At 38.4% G+C, this 20,545-nt stretch overlaps 1 protein-coding gene across 1 annotated transcript in view; it reads left to right on the top strand.

Moving 5' to 3' along the window:
• The window catches only part of HMCN1 (hemicentin 1), a 377,912-nt gene that overhangs the window by 329,595 nt on the left and 27,772 nt on the right, over positions 1-20,545 (top strand). Inside the window, exons 86-97 of the mRNA XM_036343707.1 lie at positions 727-808; positions 5,180-5,449; positions 6,014-6,184; positions 6,720-6,890; positions 10,898-11,068; positions 11,526-11,696; positions 12,353-12,523; positions 12,692-12,862; positions 15,951-16,100; positions 16,398-16,535; positions 17,718-17,839; positions 19,081-19,318. Of these exons, the coding sequence (XP_036199600.1) occupies positions 727-808; positions 5,180-5,449; positions 6,014-6,184; positions 6,720-6,890; positions 10,898-11,068; positions 11,526-11,696; positions 12,353-12,523; positions 12,692-12,862; positions 15,951-16,100; positions 16,398-16,535; positions 17,718-17,839; positions 19,081-19,318 (2,026 nt within the window). The remainder of the gene's footprint in view (positions 1-726; positions 809-5,179; positions 5,450-6,013; positions 6,185-6,719; positions 6,891-10,897; positions 11,069-11,525; positions 11,697-12,352; positions 12,524-12,691; positions 12,863-15,950; positions 16,101-16,397; positions 16,536-17,717; positions 17,840-19,080; positions 19,319-20,545) is intronic.

The raw sequence follows: 20,545 nt of genomic DNA, 5'->3' as shown, positions 1-20,545 counted from the left end.
GAATTACAAACACAATTACAAACAAATTTTAGGGCAGTTTTCATCACTAAGTCAATAACTATATATTAGGCTTTCCAAAAACTTCAATAATTTGGAAAATGAGTAGTGCTTTAAGTTATTCTAATTTGAGGGTCATGTGAATGAAATATTTTATCTAAAAATTTATTGGCTAGACTACATATGGGTAATTTGTTAACCTGTTTTTGAATTAATTGAAATAATAATTAAAATATGCTATCTAATTACCTAATCCAGTGACCACTCTCACTCTTTATTCTCCTTGGTTTTTAGTTTCAGCATTAGATGTTGTTGGCTAGCCCCTAAATTTTGAACTAATCCCCATTAGAAAAGACACCATATTTATTCATTTGTCCTGATTATTTTAATGTTTTTAAGTTACTATAAGAATAGCATCAACATGTTTCTTTAGTAAGGTAATTTTGGGTAGATGATTATTTTAAAATGCTATTTTTTGCTTTGGTTTCCTAGTAAGTATTATCCCAGAGAGCAATAATGAGCTGTTTGAAAAAAAACTAGGCTAGGAATTTCTTTTTCTACTTCTTTTTTTTTAACCTATTTATGAGGTTAAAGATATGTAAGTTTTTCTATTTCCATTTAAACTGTCATCTCAAAAAGAAAATTTCATATAAACTAGTGTCATGGTGAACGAAGTTATTTGCCCTGCTCTGTAAGCTCACGTTTCCACAAACGCTGCTTTTTCCTCAGAATGACGATGCCGGTGACTACACATGTGTAGCTGCTAACGAGGCTGGGATGGCGGAGCGCAGCATGAGCCTGACTCTGCAGAGTAAGCTGCTTCATTACATTCCAGTTAAACCCCTGATCAAAGCAATGCTGCCTATTAAAGAATGTCCACTTTCCTTAACTTTATAGCAGGTACATCAACGGCAGCTTTCAGAGTGTGTCCACTCTTATGATCTGCGGCTGACGGAGCCGTTGTTATTGTGCATAAGGCAGATACAGTCTGGCACAGACATTTTTCTCTATTTTATCTAACACATGCAGTTCAAAATCGCAGGTGCTTCATGGCAGTGCTTTTTGTTTGTTGTTTGTTTGCAATATATTCCATTGAATATTCTTCTTATTGCTCACTGCAGTTCTTGTAAAGTGCTTGCAGAGATGCCATTCTGTGGCTCTTTAAAAGTGTGTATTAAACATAAAGACGAGTGTAAACGACCTCAAAAGTGCTCCAACTCTATCGCTATTTCCATGGAATAACTATGTGATCTGGGCAAGCTTATCATACTCACCATGAAGCCCCTCAGTACAAGCCCCCGGAAGAAAGCGCTTTCATAATTAGAAAAACAGGAAGGACTCCAGAGGCCCATTGGACAGTCCCCAGAACCACTTCAGGGACTAACCCCGTGGACAGCATCATCAAGTTGAGAACTTAAGCCAACCAACTTTAGTGAATAGGCTCAATACTTAAGGGGATGAATTTACATCTTCTTCCTTCACTATGGAGAGATGCTGTTGACTGGTATTTACTAACAGCTATTTGCCAAACCACTTTTCTGTAAGAATTTAACATTGAATAGATGTTTTTACAATGTCTAAGACAGTCTTTTCCCTCCAGCTTTATTGCGGTATAATTGACAAAATTGTGAACATTCAGAGTGTACAATGTGATGATTTGATACACGTAAGTGTTGTGACTTGATTACCACAAAGAAGTTAATTAGCACATCCATCACCTTACCCAGTTACTGCTTGTTTTGGTTTATTTTTTGGTGAGAACACTAATGACCTATCCACTTAGCAGATTTCAAGTATACAATGCAGTATCATTAACTAAAATCACCATGCTATACATTAGCTCCTCAGAACCTGTTCATCTTGTAACGGAAAGTTTGTATCCTTTGACCAACATCTTCCCATTTTTCCCATCCTCCACCCTCTGGCAACCACTCATCTACTCTTTGTTTCTATGAGTTGGACTTTTTTTTTTTTTTTTAAGATTCTACATATAAATGATAGCATATGCTATTTGTCTCTCTCTGTCTGGCTTATTTCATTAACACAGTGCCCTCCAGGTCTACCCATGTTGTCTCAAACAGCAGAACTTCCTTCTTTTTTTAGGGCTGAAATATATATATATATATATATATATATATATATATATATATATATATATATATACACACAAACACACATACATGTATTCATACACCACACATACACCATTTTCTTTATCCATACATCCATCAACAGATACTTAAGTTGTTTCCATTATCTTGCTAAGTGCATATTTATCAAATGATAACCTTGTGGAATGTTATTAGAAAAAAAGTTGAGTTTGATGGTCAAATAAGTCTGAGGGGAAAAAAGATTAAGCAACATTCATTCATTTATTAAATATATATATAAAGAACACCCACTATATGCAGTAAAGTTTCTATATTTCAGATCTTTCCAAAAATGTTAATATGCTGATGTGAGTTATAACTCAACAAGAGGAGGATACAAAATGCCGCATTTCCCAAATAAATGTCATTCCCGTGAAAACTTCTCCCTTCCTTGTTTGGGTGAATGTAGGTAGAACATCACATGATTAATCTCTTCTGAAAGAGTGTTCCACTGATCAGGTTTAAGACAGGCTGCATTCGATGAGCTCATTTAAAATTACTGACAGTAAACACATTTAAATAAATGAGTCATATAAAAGAAGCCAAAAAGATAATTTGTTTAAAATTAAGATTAAAGAACCAGAAACCATGTCTTCATTTAGAGAAAATGACCATGTTTAACTGATCATTATGTGACTGGTAGAATTAAGTCAACCTTGAAAGATGTACATAAGGAATTTTATTGTTGGATTAATTTACAGCCTTGTGTGCATTTGGAAATGTTCAACTATGTTATCTAAATTAAGATTCTGAGTTTTATTTGACACTTTCTTTGACCATAATAACATGAGCAGATGAGCTCATTTGGTCATTATGTTGCCATTTAGTGTTGAGCGATTAATCTGAAGTATTTACTTTATTCAGCAAGCTTATTGAATGCATAATGTAATCTGAACACTGGGAGAGAAATGAAAGTTCCTACAGTGAGGTTAATGTAAACATCAGTAGGAAGGCAGTTATGTAGGATGGTGTGGGCGTTTATATAAATAATACATTAATGACTCTCCCTGAGATTCTAACGTCATATGAAAAGACAATACATCAGTAATATCTTTACATAAAATACTAGCATATTAATGTCACAATAAAACACATTTTACTTCTATCTTTTTGTTTTATGTTCTATTATTCCAGATATACTTCTCGATCTAAACTATGCAGCCACCACCCTGAATTATCTGATATTTATTCCCTTTCTTTGAGCAGTTAATCCTTCCTTTTAACTCAATCCCACTAAAACACTGCTGTCATCCCACCATATTCCTTCAAGCATATACACACTCCCCTTCGCTTACCTATTTAAATGCAGATCCTTCTGATTTTCATTTGAAGATTTTAACCACGTGTTTAAAACCTTGTTTGCCACAGGATGAATCATCCTTTCAAAGCTAAACCCATGGCCATGCTATTTTCTTTTCTCCAATAGGCTCCCTTCTCTTATATATAATCTTACCCATTTTTGAAAATGCAGTCAAGCTTCTCACCCCCCATGAAGTCTTTCATATTCTATCTCGACACTGTAGACTTGTAAAACAATAAATATTCAATCAGCAGCTATGTACAACTTCTTTTACATTCTCTCCAATGACTTCACTGGAGCAGGTATCATCCACTAAAGGAACTATTAACCCCTACCTCCTTCTTGAAACTCCTTCCTTTGGTTGCCAGGATACCATTTTCTCGGATTTTCTTCCTACCTCAGTGATCAGTTCTTAGTACCATTGATGGGTTTGCCTTCTGTCCATCTCTTAAATAATAATGTTGCAATATTTTCTGTCTCTGGCCCTCTTCTTCTCATTTTAGACTCACTTCTGAAATAATCTTATCCACATGTGAAAGACTCACAAGTCTGTAGTTTCAGCCCAATTCTTTATTCTGAACTCCAGAAATGAATATTCACTTTCCCTCTAGACATTTCTGTAGCAATGTCCCACAGATACCTCAAGTATAGAGACAGTTCTAAATGGATGCAAATCACCATTCCTTACTCCCTCCCAACAAATCTGTTCTTCCTCCAATGTTCTATCAAGTTGCCGAACATACACTATATTTCCCAAATCAAAACCCTGTAGTCATTAATTCCTCCCTTTACTTCATACAATTCAATGAAAAAGTCCTATCATTCCTACTTTCTCGATAATTCTTGAATGTCTTTTTTCCTCTCCATTTCCAGTGGCACGCTTTCATGTGATTTATTAAGGTATTTTTGTTTATGTTCCCTGTCTCCACACATTTACCTACTCTACTGAGTTGTATTCTACCTATCCTATTACTTCATTCTATAGGTATATTAAAACACAACTCAATAATTAGTTACTGGTCTATCTTATCAGTAGACTATGAGTTCCTTCAGACGAGAAGACGTTGTATCTGTTATCTCTGTATCCTCAGTATCTAGCACAATGCCTGGGAAATAGTAGGCTCTCAATGTGTGTTTAATGAATAAATGAATGATGATTTGTAATGAAAGAATACATTAATAATGACTCTTTACCACAAAATTATAGAAGTGAAATATGTGAATGTTCATCATGTAAAAAACAGCAATGATAACAATAGCACTAATACTCTTTTGGTCTTAGCTTATCAAAGAGCTGTCCTACATCATCTTAGTGGAGTCTAACAAGAATCCTTCCAACTAGGCACCATCTTTAAGGACATGAAATCTCAGAGAGGTAGTAAGGGGTGGAAGCAGGACTTGAATTCAGAAACCTTGACTCCAGGTCCCATGCTCTATGCCATCGGTCGCCAACCTTTCAGACCTCACGGACCACCAGTGGTCCACAAACCACCAGTTGGCGACTGCTGCTCTAGGCTACCCTGCTTAAGGATTTAAAATTTTGACTTTTACTAAATAAAACAGCTATGAAAATTCTATCAATGGTAGTTACAACCTTAGCAGTTGAGAAGCTACAGTGTTTTATAAACAAATTAACCTAATTTTAAAAATAATGTTACTACATAATATTGATTAAAATGCTTATATTAGTGCACCAAAACTAAGAAGCATTATGTGCTTTTTTTTCCTGTAGGTGCTCCTGTTATCACTCTGGAGCCAATAGCAACAATTATTAATGTTGGTGGCAAAGTTGTATTGAATTGTCAGGCCACTGGAGAGCCTCATCCAGCCATTATGTGGTCTCGTCAAGGGCACGCTATCCCCTGGGATGACCGAGTTAATGTGTTGTCCAACAACTCGTTATATATCTCTGCTGCTCAGAAAGAAGATACATCTGAATATGAATGTGTTGCTCGAAATCTGATGGGTTCTGTCATGGTCAGAGTACCAGTCACAGTCCAAGGTGAGTGTGATCAGATGGATATTCATATTAAACAGCACCCGGAGCAACTCAAATCTTAAAGATTATTAAGCATCTTAATCCAAAGCCTCCTTAACCCTTGAGACACTTCTGGCTTATGGAGCTCGGACATAAAGCACACCACAATTTGCAGGCTGAAGGGACTAAATATAGATTAGAGCTAAAAAGTATCAAGTTAATCATTTAAATTCCCAAACTGAATTTTTTGATTGAAAAATAGTCCACTTTATTCTCAGAAATTAATGTGTATATTTTGCTTTTGCTTTTTAAGGCATATTCAAAAGGTAAACAGTATATGAACTTCTTGGCTGTGTACTTTCAGTAGTCCTGTCCGCATGAGTCAGGGTTGGAGTCGGGCAGAAACTCTAGTTAACTGAAGTTCTTCTCTCACGCTTAGATTTTCATTTTGCCATAAAAGAGAGTTTCCCTAAGCAATTTCTCAGCAGCTCCTGACTTGCTGTCGACCCAGTGCACATCTTAATGAAATCCAACTTGCAGGTTTTTGGTTTACTAAAACAGAGACAAAGTAGAATGTCTTCTTTGTAGTTCATGGTGGGTTTTCCCAGTGGTCTGCCTGGAGAGCCTGCAGTGTCACCTGTGGAAGAGGCATCCAGAAGAGAAGTCGCCTGTGCAACAACCCTCTTCCGGCCAATGGTGGGAAGCCTTGTCAAGGGTCGGATTCAGAAATGCGGAACTGCCAACATAAAGTGTGTCCAGGTACTACTCTTTATTCGACAGACAGACATGTGTTCATTTCGGTTTCTAACGATGGGTTGGCCCAGAATTGGTACTTTATTTTTTATTTTAATATATTTTTATTGATTTCAGAGAGGAAGGGAGAGGGGGGGAGAGAGAGAAAAGCATCAATGATGAGAGACAGCCATTGATGGGCTGCCTCCTGCACAGCCCACGCTGAGGATCTAGCCCACAAACCATGACCTCCTGGTTCATAGGTCAACTCTCAACCAATGAGCCACATCGGCCTGGCAGTACTTTCTTTTTTTATTGAATTTTTTGGGGTGACATTGGTTAATAAAATTATACAGGTTTCAGGCATACAGTTCTACAGTGTATCACCTGTGTATTGTATTGTGTGTTTACCACCTCAAGTCTCCTTCCATCACCATTTATCACCCATTTACCTTCTTCTGTTTTCCCCCATCACCTTTTATTCTCTCCTTGCCCCAGTATTAGTACTTTCAATTGAAATGTATCTCATGATCTCATGGTGTAATGTTTCACCTTTGTGCAGTGCATGGTAGCTGGTCAGAATGGAGCCCTTGGGAAGAATGCACAAGGAGCTGTGGACGTGGCAACCGAACCAGGACCAGAACTTGCAATAATCCATCAGCTCAACACGGAGGGCGGCCGTGTGAAGGGACTGCTGTGGAAATGATCATGTGCAACATTAGGCCGTGCCCAGGTGAGAAGCCACCGATGAGCAACACTTTCCTGTTTTTAACTCCCATCCAGGGGCCATAAGGACCTTTTCTTCTTCACTGTGAAAAGATGTGATGGCCTCTCCCCTGGAATATATCCATTCTCAGCGTTCTTAGTTCTGTCTCCTGGATGAACTTGGGAAGGCAGAGCATGAATAAGTAAAACACCTGATTTAATTGAACATGATTAAAGGCTCCAGACTGTGGTGCATTTTTAATCATGTAGAGAAAACATAAGTCATTACAACTCATAAAATTTTAGAGGTGATGACGTTAGGTAACACCTAATCCAGTCTTTCATTTTCAGGTGAGAGAAATAAAGCCTAGAGAGGTTAAAGGGGTTCCCAGAAACACCAGTTAGGGAGAGCTAAAATAATAATAGTTACCAGCGTCTAAATACCTATCGTGTGCTAGGTGCCAGGCTACGTGCTTTATGTACACGCTGTTTTTTGACTTTGTGGAACAACCCTACAACATGGGCATTATGGGGCTCTTTGAGGTTCAAGTGACAGAAATCAAACTTACAGAAGCTTAAGTAAAAATTCTCCTTTCAGGTATGATTGAATCCAAGGATTGGGCCAGTAGTTTACTAGCATGTTTTCCACCTCACATCTCTGCTTTCCTCTCTTGGCTGTATTCTCCTTTAAACTCTTTCCATGTGGTGGAAAAAATGACTGCGGCAGCTGCTGGCTCACGGGGCCCTATAATATCAGGCCTCAGAGACAAAGAGCTCCTCTCACTGTCAACCTCTGGGAAAGGTCCCTGTTTGATTTTGTTTGGATCCCGTGCTCACCTCTGACCTTGAGTCCAGGAGAAGAACACTTTGCAAACCATCGTGGGTTACTTAGTGCCAAGAGGATCAGGGCTCCTTGTTTGACAGCTTGAAAGAAATAGAGATGTGGCTGTTCACTCATTCATTGATTCATCCAAAAAAGAGTATTTGTTAAGCACCCATTCTATACTCAAGGCACTCTTCTAATTGCTCAAAACTAGAATGATAAACAGATAATAATCCTATATTGACAAGCATAGAGAACAAACTCACATAGTTGAAGTGATGGAGCAGAACTAGGAGCGACGCCTTTGCTGAGACAGTCAAAAAAATGAAATCAATAAACCAAACTAAGATATTGCACACTATTGTACAGATGAGGAAACTACGATTCAGAGGAAATATGAGAATTGATTCACTGAGATTACATAGCTGGTTAAAGGTAAATCAAGGATTTAGACCCAGGCCCATCTGTTTCCCCAGCCTCTTCACTTAGATTCTGCGTATCTTGATTTGCAGTTCAGAACTTCCATTGCATTTAAAAATAAAATACTGTCATGAAATCCTAAAGAAAATAAACAAGAAACCAAAATGTTTCTTCACCTTGAAGAATTAGAAAGCTAATTATAATAGCACAATGTGTCAATATAAAACATACCTAACGACAGCAATCTTTGTACAGTTTGTCAACGATGATACCTGTATCATGAAAAGCTAAATGATTTTTATAAATGCCCTGGATTCCTTGAACTCTTTCTTATTTTCTGGTGCAAATTGATATTTTAGGCTTATATTGTACTTTCTCCGCCCCAGTTAGAATGGTATTTTTAAACTTCCAATCCTCCCCCTAATAAAGATAGGTATCTTCTGGAATGGACCTTTCTGCTGGCATTTGACAGCCATTGTCATTTAAAAAATACATATTCTTACAGATTACTTAAAGAATGAGCATTTTTAAAGTGTTTGGGTGGGGGGATTAAATCGTTGAGAACTTTGAGTAAAGAGTGGCCATACTAGCTCATAGCTCACACCTGTGCAGGACTTTAAAATGGTGTGTGCTGTAGTGATCCCAGCAATTTTCATCTATAAACTCATTCTTCCTCACCCTGACCCTCTCAAGGCAGGTTCTTTTATTATCTGGATATAGCATGTGATAAACTGGGCACAGAAGGCCCAGTAACTCGTCTAGGACTGCACGGTTAGCAAGAGCAGAGCAGACATTCAGACCCAGGGCATCTGGCCCAGAGTCCCTGCAAGGACCCTGTTCTGCTGTCTTTCCAGAATCAGAATTGCAACATAGTGTAACAACAAATCCCTCTTTTACGTTTTGCATTTTTCCTATATACTGACTCCTCCACCGTTGTCTTCTTTGGTATTATTTAGACACCATGATGTTTTATTCTTTCTCTGATTTATATTATCATTATTCTCTCTTTTTTATTGTTATCATTCCATTCATATAAAAGAAACATTTTAACTCCCCCACATTTTATATCATGAAGTTCATTTCTGGTTAAGGTTTTCTTTATTGATTAAAAAAATATATATATCTTCAGCCAAAAACCTCTATTTATATGTAATAGAAACTACACAGATAATAAATGAATAAACATCACCCATTTATAATCCTCCAATAAAAATGCATCTATGCTCTAAGGCTTTATATGTAGGAGGTGTGAGCTTTTGTTACCCAACAGCCTTGAAAATAGAATATAGGAAAATAATTAGGACAGCAGAATTTTTTAAAATCACTTAGCCCATATATAAGGACTTTGAGCATCAACAATCTGAATTAATAAAGAAATAATTTTGAGTGATATCTGCCAAATATTTAAAGGCTTTTTCCTACTTGTTTACTTTTAGTCAAATACTTTTTTAAAATATATTTTATTGAATTTTTACAGAGAGGAAGGGAGAAGGATAGAGAATTAGAAACATCAATGAGAGAGAAACATCTTTCAGCTGCCTCCTGCACACTCCCCACTGGGTATGTGCCCGCAACCAAGGTACATGCCCTTGACCGGAATTGAACCTGGGACCCTTGAGTGCGCAGGCCGACGCTCTATCCACTGAGCCAAACCGGTTAGGGCTAGTCAAATACTTTTCAGTGCAAATTCTTGTCAGTTAAAATAAATTTGTGTGACTGTGTTTGCCTGTATCTATAAAGTACAGGGACATGTAGTCAACTCAATTAGAAAACAGTTAATGAGAAGAAATTTTAAAATTTTTCTAAAGCAACCAAATGATCATGTCTTGGTTTTCAGCTTATTATTTTGATGTCTCTTAAATTGTTAAGAGAATATTTAGACACAGACGTTAAGGCCCTGTCTTGGTTCATATCTCCGTTAAACTGGGTGACCACAAAAACATACTTTATGAGTCCCATATCTAGATATGACCCTCAAAACAAACGTATGATCTGATACTGACTTAACACATTAGAGAAACCATAACATTGATTCTCAGCCCATGTACCTGGTAAGAAGCATAAGGTTGTTCTAGTCCTGCGGTCAGATGGTGCAATATGTTAGTTACCACATCGGGGGCCTTAGCCACACTTGGAAAACACTGGTCAGTTTTTTTGTTGTTTGTTTCGGAAGGAGGTAAGTGTGTTATTCAGAACTTTTCATTCATGAACATTATGTAATGGAGACTTTTTTCCCCAAAGAGTACAACTGTGCAAATCATCAGGTTGTTGAAAGATACAAGTACATTTTTAAACCTGGAGCTGAATCAGGCTTAAAGACATGGTCTTGTGATCTGGGGTCCAAGTTATCATGGTGGGAACATTTGTATTGCCCATAACCGCATCTGGATCTGTTATATAGCCTTGTTCCTAAGCTTCTGGTTCTTTCCACTTTCCCCAGAGCACAGAGCACAGGCAAATGCTCATCCATCTAGGATTTTAAAAGTCAGATTGTCTTTACATCTGGCAGTTTGATTAAATTTTTATTTTAATAAAGTAGCTTCTTTGGATAATGTTAAGCATTAATTTTGGCATTAGTTGGCCTTCAGAATTTCCCTATAGACTAATTTCCATGAAAATCTAATCAGAAGGAGAAAGGAAGAACATCACTCATGTTTTCTTTGGTTCCATTTTAGTTATTATTTCTTATTCTGGGCTAATTTCACTCATTACTAAGTTAATTTACTTCTCTAATGTTTGTTTTTAATACACATGGTGCTGTGACTTGACTCTGTCTCTTGGGATATTTGTAGTTCATGGAGCATGGAGCACTTGGCAGCCTTGGGGTGTGTGCAGCAGAAGTTGCGGGCAGGGGACCCAGACAAGAACAAGACTGTGCAATAACCCTCCACCATCATTTGGTGGCTCCTACTGTGATGGAGCAGAAACACAGATGCAAGTTTGCAATGAAAGACACTGTCCTGGTAAGAGAAATGCAATGTTTATACCCTCAATAAACAAACACTGACTCTTATCTGGCTACTGTGTCAGTAAGAATCAATGTCAATAAGAACATTGCTCAACCTAATAATGCCCAATAACTGGGCATTATTAGGCAGTTATTAGTGTTTAATCGGCTTTTTTTTAATCCTCACCTGAGGATATTTTTACCATTGGTGTTTAGAGACAGTGGAAAGAAGGGGGAGAGACAGAGAGAGAAGCATCAATGTGAGAGAGATACATCAATTGGTTGCCTCCTGCACATGCCCTGACCAAGGCCAGAGATCAAGTCTGCCCTTGACTGCCCGAGGTACATGCCCTTGACTGGAATCAAACCTGAGACCCATCAGTACGTGGGCCGATGCTCCACTGGGAAAATTGTCAAGGGCTAACCTCATTTTTAAGTATTAACGGAGCACATTTGCTTGTTCCTTAATCCAGTTGATGGCAAGTGGGCCAGCTGGGCCAGTTGGAGTGCCTGCACCGTGTCCTGTGGAGGAGGAGCCAGACAGAGAACAAGGGACTGCTCTGATCCCGCCCCACAATATGGAGGAAGCAGGTGTGAAGGGAGTGATGTCCAGAGCGATTTTTGCAATAGTGACCCTTGTCCAAGTGAGTGTTGGAAATAGTGAGTCAAAATTATACTTTCTTAAAGTTCCACTATGGCTTTTAAGTCCTTAAAGTTATAACATTCTGTGACTTGATTTGTCTACCTTTGATGTAGGGCATTAAAATGTTATATGGTCGCTATAAGTCTGTGTTATACCTTAGAAGTAATGGATTTGTATGGGCAGGGACTGTGTCCGATTTCATTTACTCCATGGGACCAGTTGCAGAGTGCAAGGGCAGCAGCACCCTGACCTGCCTAACTGTTAATAATGTTGATGATTCCTCTATGGAGGCAGGCAAACAGCTCTCTGCCTTAATTCAGTCACCAAGCTAGATTCTTCGATCCTAGCTAGCAGCATCTGAATCCAGCGTATCTTCAGTGTGATAGCCTTGGCTCATCGAGAGCCAAAGATCTTGTCTCAGTCATATCCTTCAGCTCCTGGAATACTCTAAGACTCAGTAAACGTGTGTTATATGGAATTGAACAGTCACTGGGATGTATACTCGGTTTTTGGTCAAAACAACAGCTGGTCCATCTACCTCTGGAAGTTGCCTCTTTATAGATCTGTATGTTTCCTTTCATTTCCTGGGGAGAGTCTTTCCGTCCTTGTTGAGTGAATGTCATTGTTTAGCACGTCTCCAATGGTTCTGCATTGTAGCTCATGGAAACTGGAGCCCTTGGAGTGGCTGGGGAATCTGCAGTCGGTCCTGTAACGGAGGGCAGATGCGGCGGTACCGCACGTGTGATAACCCTCGACCCTCCAACGGAGGAAGAGCTTGTGGGGGGCCAGACTCCCAGATCCAGAGATGCAACACTGACATGTGTCCTGGTGAGCTCCCCGACTCCTGCAGTAGAACAAGCAAAGCATTCTACGTAGTGTTATTGTAGCAGCACCATCCTCTCAGATCTTAAAATAAAAGTTGCATAGGCAGGGCCACCCTACATGACAGTTTTAGGACCAATTTGTTCGGATTGACCATTCCACTCTTGTTCACAGTGGATGGGAGTTGGGGAAACTGGCAAAGTTGGGGCCCGTGTTCTGTTTCTTGTGGAGGAGGCGAAAAGACCAGAAAACGGCTGTGCAACAATCCAGAGCCATCTCACCGTGGGCGCCCCTGTCCAGGAGACGCCACTCAGGTTTCCAGATGCAGTATACAAGCTTGTCCAGGTAAGCAACTCAGTTAGATTTTGAGAGAACTACTGCTGGCACATTTATAACCTTTCTGCAAAGTAAGGAAAGGAGTCACTCTGGGCCCACAAATTACAAAACAGTGCCATCTCTGGGAGGAAGAATTGGGGGAAAAGTACTTCCCTCCTCTAGCTGGTGCTGCTCTACCCCAAAGCTCATGGCTGGATTTTAGCCTCTGCTTGCCACTTCCCAGGCTCCCTTGTGATAGGATCTGGTCTGCAGAGCCATAAATAGCAGTCCTGGGTATGAAGGGTAAATGGGTATGGAGACGTGGGGAAAGCCTAGTTGAGATTTCAGGCTGAAGAATGAGGGTAGAGCAGAAGCTGAACATCTAACAGGAATACACAATTGGAGGCTGTTATTTCACAGATGTAAAAGGGGAGAACATGAGTGTGGAAGGTGAAATAGAAGCCAATTCAGTTTGAGGACAAAGAGTAGGAGGAATTCAATTCAGCTACCACAACTCAAATCACACAACATGGCTAGCTATTGTAAGTAATGTAAAAATTTAGGAGGAACGAAGTCAGAATTCTAGAACTAATGGGTTTTAGAAAGAGTTTGCTGGAGTCCTAAGAAATGGTGGGTTACCCAGCCGGTGTGGCTCAGTGGTTGAGCACCAACCCATGAACCAAAAGGTCACTGTTTCGATTCTCGGTCAGGGCACATGCCTGGGTTACAGGCTCAATCCCCAGTAGGCAGCGTGCAGGAGGCAGTCAATCCATATATCTCTCTCATCTCATCAGTGTTTCTATCTCTCTAGCCTTCTAGCTTCCTCTCTCTCTGAAATAAATAAAAACATTTTTTTAAATGGTGGGTAGTCCTAAGAGTACTTGTCTCAGAGCATAGACTTTCTAGGCGAGAAGCAGAACAGTTTGACACTGTTGAAGTTTTGAGATATGACTGGACTTTCCAAAGCTTTAAGGTTGCTTTAGAAATAAAATGTCCCTGGAAATCAAGAAGGCCCATTTGGCACAGTAAGAGAGAGAGAGGTTATATGAAAAGATTTATAGGATCTAGACAAGCTACAGGGCAAGTGTCTATCAGTCAACTGCTCAACGTATCTTCTCAACATATCGGCTGATTACCAAGGATTCCGAGGCTCTTCGAACATGTAGGCATGGCAATAAGTCCCATTTCCGTGGAGGCATTTGGTAGCTCAGCCTCTGGTGGTATCAGGGCCCCAGGGAAGGAAGTCCAAATATACAGACAGTTTGGATTATAGAGTTTGGCAGAAAGTTTCAAGGGTCCCAACTAGGCTGGCTAGACCAGGAGATGGTGGTTGAGCACTGGGATTCAAGTTCTTCCTCTGTGAAATGGAGGAACCAAGATCACAGTGGGAGGCCATGCTTGTTAGCAATGACCCAGAGAACTAAGGAAATTAGTGATACTTCTGAATAGGGGAACTGTTCCCCTGCCTAGAAATAAATATAAGGACCCATATGGCCTACCAGGTCCTGATTGGGCCTGCTCTCTACTTTGCTGCATTATCTTACAGTGTGGTTCCCATTGCTCTCTAAGCTCTCACTTTTGGTTTCTCCAATATAACAAGCGACCACCTCCCCAAAGGGTGACGCATGCCATTTTCTCTACCTGTAAGCCTTTCTCCTGCCTTTTTCCCTGGTTTAGTTAAGACCTCTACTTTTATTAGGTTGCTACTCAATTTATACTTCCTTTTCAGACTTCCCCGAGTAGTAAATCTTACACATTAGTGTAAAATTTCAATTTTGATAGAATTCTCATTAATATCTATCTTCCCTATTCAGACACAAGCTCTATGAAGACAGGTCTCATGTCTTTTTTTCCTCTTTCTTATTACTGCTGTTTCCTCGATACTTGATGACCAAATGAATGTAGTCCAGAACCTGAAGGCTGAATCAAGGTGAAGAAAATGTTTTCTCTAATAAAGTAATGCAAATTAAAATGGTGAATAAAAAAGTAACAATAAATAAAATGGTGAGATACTATACTTACTGTTTTATCTGAGATTGAATATAATTATATTTCTCCCTAGTATATAATACTTGATAACAATATCTGAAACACCTGGTGATTATTTTAAAATATATTCCATTAAAATATATTCTTAGTGAATATTTATAAATTTCACTATCAGCTTCTTCCCGTATTTTTCTTTCTCTTATCAAAGCATGCAATTTAATTGAGAAATAGTCATTAGCCACCCATTCTGTTAGTAACCAATAATTTTGTTGAGCAATGGGAAGAAAGCATAAAATTACTGCAGAGCTACTTTTTAAAATTATAATTGTTTTTCAATCTGATTGTCTTGATATGAATTTTGAAGCACTGTTAAAAGTATGATATCTTGAAAATTTTTCTTGTTAAGCATTTTTAAAATATGTATGTAATAAGAAGAACTTGATAAGCCCAAGATCTGAAATCCAAGCTGGACGATAAAACCCCTTAGATATGTCACATTTATGTTAACAGTGACCTGTCACAAGGCTTAGGAGCTGTTTTTTGCTGGTGAGTCCTCCAGTCTCTTTGTTCCCACTAAGGAGGCAAACAGGTCAAAGATCATGGGTTTTGATGCCAGTCACATCTGTGTTCAGATCCTCATCCCACCACCTTCTAGCTGTAATGATGATTTCTTTGAACTTTCTTTTTCCAGTCTTCAAACTGTGGCTACTTAAAATAAACTACCTTATGGGATTTTGATACAATTAAAAGAATTATCACATATTAAATGCTTACTATAGTGCATGACATGCTCCATAAACTCATTATTATCATCATTTCATTACCATCAGCAAACACCCACTTTATTTTGGCTTTGGGACTGGACGCTGATTGTATTCTTTGGATTGTGAAATACTGCTATGATGGACATAGATTGGAAGGAGCCTGGATTTATGAGGGATGATGAGTACTACATTAGAGTGGAATGTTTTGAAAGCTTATTTATTACACTCTTAAATTCAGATGTCATGATCTTTTCAAATGGTTGAGAGAAGATTTGTAGCATCTTTGAATACTGGCCTTCTTTTCTCCCATGTGATGTTGATGAAATTACTTCCTTATCCAGAAATGTTTTTCCTTCCCCCAATAGGTGGGCCCCAGCGAGCCAGAGGAAGTGTTATTGGAAATATTAATGATGTTGAATTTGGAATTGCTTTCCTTAATGCCACAGTGACAGATAGCCCGACCTCTGATACTAGAGTAATACATGCCAGAATTACCAATGTGCCTCGCAGGCTTGGTAAGTTTCTTTACTTATCGAAGTAATCAATAAGCCTCTTCTTTAAAAATGTATATGTTAGCCTTCATCATGTTATTTCCAGTTAAAAGTTTCTAGAAGATGTCACTACTAAATGATCAGTATAGTAATTCTATCCCAATAGTCAACTCTTAAAGATGCATGAGATACTAATATTTATTTTATTGTTATTCAAGATTATTTAGGTTTCATGCTTTATGAATAACATGCTATGAAGCAATAATAACAGGGAACTGTAAATATTTTGCTTTGTCACCTGATGTATCTCTTTTTATATAGGTCCAGCAATGCGAAAGATAGTTTCTATTTTAAATCCCATTTATTGGACAACAGCAAAGGAAATTGGAGAAGCAGTCAATGGCTTCACCCTTACCAATGCAGTCTTCAAGAGAGAAACCCAAGTGGAATTTGCAACTGGTTAGTGCCAGCTCGGTTTAGTATTCTATTACTATAAAAATATGATTGCCTTAAAAGTCCGTGGTTAAGAAAAATATATTATATGTTCCCAAAGAGAATAATTTAAGTCTTTGAGGCAATCTTATCATAAATGATATAAAAGAAATTTTATATTTCCTATAAATTTTTACTGACATGGGTCTCTAAGAGTTTTCATTTTTATACCCCAAAACTTTTTTATTGGATTTCCTGTATCTTTTCTCCTTAAACCTTTAGAAAAAAGTTTTAAAGGCCAAACAGAATAGGAAAATGAGTCATTGCTATTAATTAAAAGTTTTTGTATCTAAACCTGAGATTCAATCAAAATACCTTATAGGGATTCTTTATCAAAAAGATAGAAGTAGTCTGGCCGGTGTGGTTCACTGGTTGAGTGTGGACCTATGAACTAGAAGTGCACAGTTTGATTCCCCATTGGGGCACATGCCCAGATTTCAGGCTTGATCCCCAGCAGGGGGCATGCAGGGGGCAGCCAATCAATGATTCTCTGTCATCGACGTTTCTCCCTTGCTCTCTGAAATCAATAAAAATATTTTTTTAAAACAGATGGAAGTAAAAACAAGCAAATCTTAATGTGTTTTTGGTTTATCCTTAGAGTTAATGAACTTGTATTAGCTATTCATTGCTCTTTCCAAGTGCCCTCAGGTCCAATTCAAACCTCATCAAAGGTGATCAAATGGCAGTGATCTTTAAGGAAGAAAGACCGAGGGAGGGCATCGCTTTAATCATCCCAGAAGTGGGACTGTCATGACCATCCACTTACTAAGATGCTTCTTTGCTACTTCTTGAAACATTGGGAAGAGACTTGTAGTTATTGCCAGTTCACATGATGAAGCTGACTGTCCCTCCTCACAAGCAACCCATTTTTGTAGAATTGTCTTGTAATTGCTTGTGATTTTAAAGTGTGGGATCCTTCACACAATCATATCCTACATTTATGCCACATAAAGAGAGATTTCAGAAGAAAATTTGGTAAGCCTACCTTTAATGTGGGGACTGAATGCTAATATAATACTCTTATTGCCTATGTTTATTCAAGCTTTCAGTAGAATAACATAGCTGACCTGGAATGTAAGGTAAATCTGTTCTGCGCTTACACAAACCATATAGTTCTTGCTGCTAAAGTGAACGCATTGTCATTCCCAGGAGAAATCTTGCGCATGACTCATATTGCTCGGGGTCTGGATTCCGATGGTGCTTTGCTGCTAGATATTGTTGTGAGCGGCTATGTCCTGCAGCTTCATTCACCTGCTGAAGTCGCTGTCAAGGTAAACTGTCAAGATAACTTGCCTTCACTGTTTATTGGTGTAATGGTAAGAGTAGGAGTCAGAGATCCATAGAAAGAGCACAGAGAACTTGTGTTGTTCCCCTTGTTTGCTTCGGGGAGTAAATGTCTAAACCACTGCGGTTAGAAATGGCTATCTGGTCTTTGTTTGCATTAGCCAAGACATGGAAACAACTGAAGTGTTCATGGGCGGATGGATGGATGGATAAAGAAGATGTGATACATATGTGTATATCTCAACATGGATGAACCCTGACAGTATGTGCTAAGTGAAATAAATCTATGGAAAATGACAAAAATCATATAATTTCACTTAGATGTGGACTATAAAACGAAAAGTAGCCCTGGCCAGTTTTCTCGGTAGTTAGAGCATCAGCCCACGCACCAAAGTGTCACAGGTTTGATTCTGGTCAAGGATACATATCTGGGTTGCAGGTTCAATCTGCCACATTGGTCATGGCATGTGCGGAGGCAACTCACATCAATGTTTCTCTCCCCCCTCCTCCTTTCCACTCTTTATAAAAACAGTGAGGAATAACAAAGAAAGAAACCAAAAAAAAGGAATAAAGAAAAGCAAACTCAGATACAGACATAATGGTGGTTACCAGAGGAGAATGGGGTGGGGGAGGGTGAAGTGAGTAAAGGGGACCAAATACATGGTAACGGAGGAGACTAGATCTCGGGTGGGGAGCATGCAATAGAGTACACAGATACTGAATTATAATCTTATACACCTGACAATTGTATAATATTATTAACCAGTGGTTCTCCAATTAATTTAATTTAAAAAAATCTTCAGGGACAAGTCTTTCCAAACTCTTAGTGATTTATTTTTCTGCATATCAGAACCGAGATCACTGCTGTGTTGATTTAAGCCATTTGTTTAATTTTCTTCTCACAGAATAGTAACTCTTGCATGAAAGTTTTTGTATATCATCCATAAAAGATTCTGAAATTAAAGAATAAATAATTGCCCTTTCACATCTTTTCTTGACCTACAACTCTGATTCCCTTATGAAACTATAATTTATAACAGTAAAATCATGAAACTAATGTAATAATTAAGAAGTTCATATTTTCTTTCTTGGACTCTACTGTAGTTTCATTTAGAACTAAAAATATTTAGCCTCTAAACCATTTTTTCTCATTCTGCATCTCATAGAGCCCTCAAGAAAAAAATAGGAAGCGTCATGCTGATCCTCAAATCTGTATTGTCCTCCTTAGGATTACACGGAGGATTACGTTCAGACAGGTCCTGGGCAGCTGTATGCCTACTCAACCCGGCTGTTCACCATTGATGGCATCGGCGTCCCATACACATGGAACCACACCATTTTCTATGACCAGGCACAGGGAAGAATGCCTTTCTTGGTAGAAACACTTCATGCATCCTCTGTAGAAACTAACTACAACCAGTTAGAAGAGACATTGGGTTTTAAAATTCATGCTTCCATTTCCAAAGGTAAGTTGGTTCAGACGAAGTCCAAATCTTTCTAAAAGGGTTACAGAATTGCATTGACCTTCAGAATAAGGATATTAAGGCGTAGACCATACACAATTACATCAGTTTTTTGTGCGTGTTATCTGGTTGTTGTTTTTTGGTGGTAAAGCCAGTCAGGGTGTACTCTAATACATTTGTTTTACTAATATGCTGCTTCATATAGCATAATGGAGTTATTCTATTCTATATGCACAGGGAGGTTTAAAAATATGTATTCTGTCAGATGGTTTTCTTTGGATAATAAAATCCATTTGTTCTTGTTCTGAATTTTATACTTTGTCAAGGAATTTTTTAAATTCCTGAGATGGGTACATGTTAACCTAAATTAGTCCCAAGAAAGTTTTCATATTTTTAAAGCAGTGCAGCAATAATCAGGATTTCCACAGTCATTTATTGTTCCTGGAAGTTATAATTTTTGAACTGCTTCTCATTTTCCAAGCATAGTTCTACAACCCTTGATCTCAGCAGCCTCCCTATGCTATGTGGTTCTTTGATGTGTCTGTACCCTGGGTTTCCTTTTCAGTCATGAGAGGCACCGCAACAATTAGCATTCCCTATTCCATGGGGTTTGCATGTAGTGATGTTGAGACTGTTTGACTTTAACTTTGAACTTTAGGCTCCCATGAGTACACTTAAAATTATTCATATTGGCTTTGTGAATGTGTATGTTTTGCTATGTGCTGGCTTTCCCAAAGTAGATCCAAGTAGATTTAAATAGCATCATATTGTTTTATTGTGCTCAGAAGAAACACTAAAAATTTTATTCTTACCACTTACTCTTGTTTTTATTGGTTATGCATGTGACTATTTTTTTCTTCATTCATAATGGTTTCATTACATTTGTGATCACTGTAATCTAGGGACTTGTGATCATATTATTTGAGATAATCGTGGATTCATGAAGCCTCTTAGCCAGTGGTACCCATGGCCTCACACCTCCTCCATCCACAAATCGCCACCAACACTTCATTTTACTGTTGTCATGCTCAGGTCACTTGGACAAAAGAAAAGAGCCACTGGAATAATTATGTTTTCTCTTCCTCAACAATGCCTCCTTTTCAAATCTAATCTGTTTCTACTTTTTCTAGTACCCCATATAATTTAAAAAACATAACTTGGAACAGGCCTTTGGTTAAAAAATAATTTATATCATCTGGGACTAGAGGAATTAAAGTGATTTTTGAAAAG

This window comes from Myotis myotis, unplaced genomic scaffold, assembly GCF_014108235.1.
Source record: "Myotis myotis isolate mMyoMyo1 unplaced genomic scaffold, mMyoMyo1.p scaffold_m19_p_18, whole genome shotgun sequence".
NCBI lineage: Eukaryota > Metazoa > Chordata > Mammalia > Chiroptera > Vespertilionidae > Myotis > Myotis myotis.
Note: the sequence above shows the minus strand (reverse complement) of the source record. Positions and strands in the feature narration are given on the sequence as shown.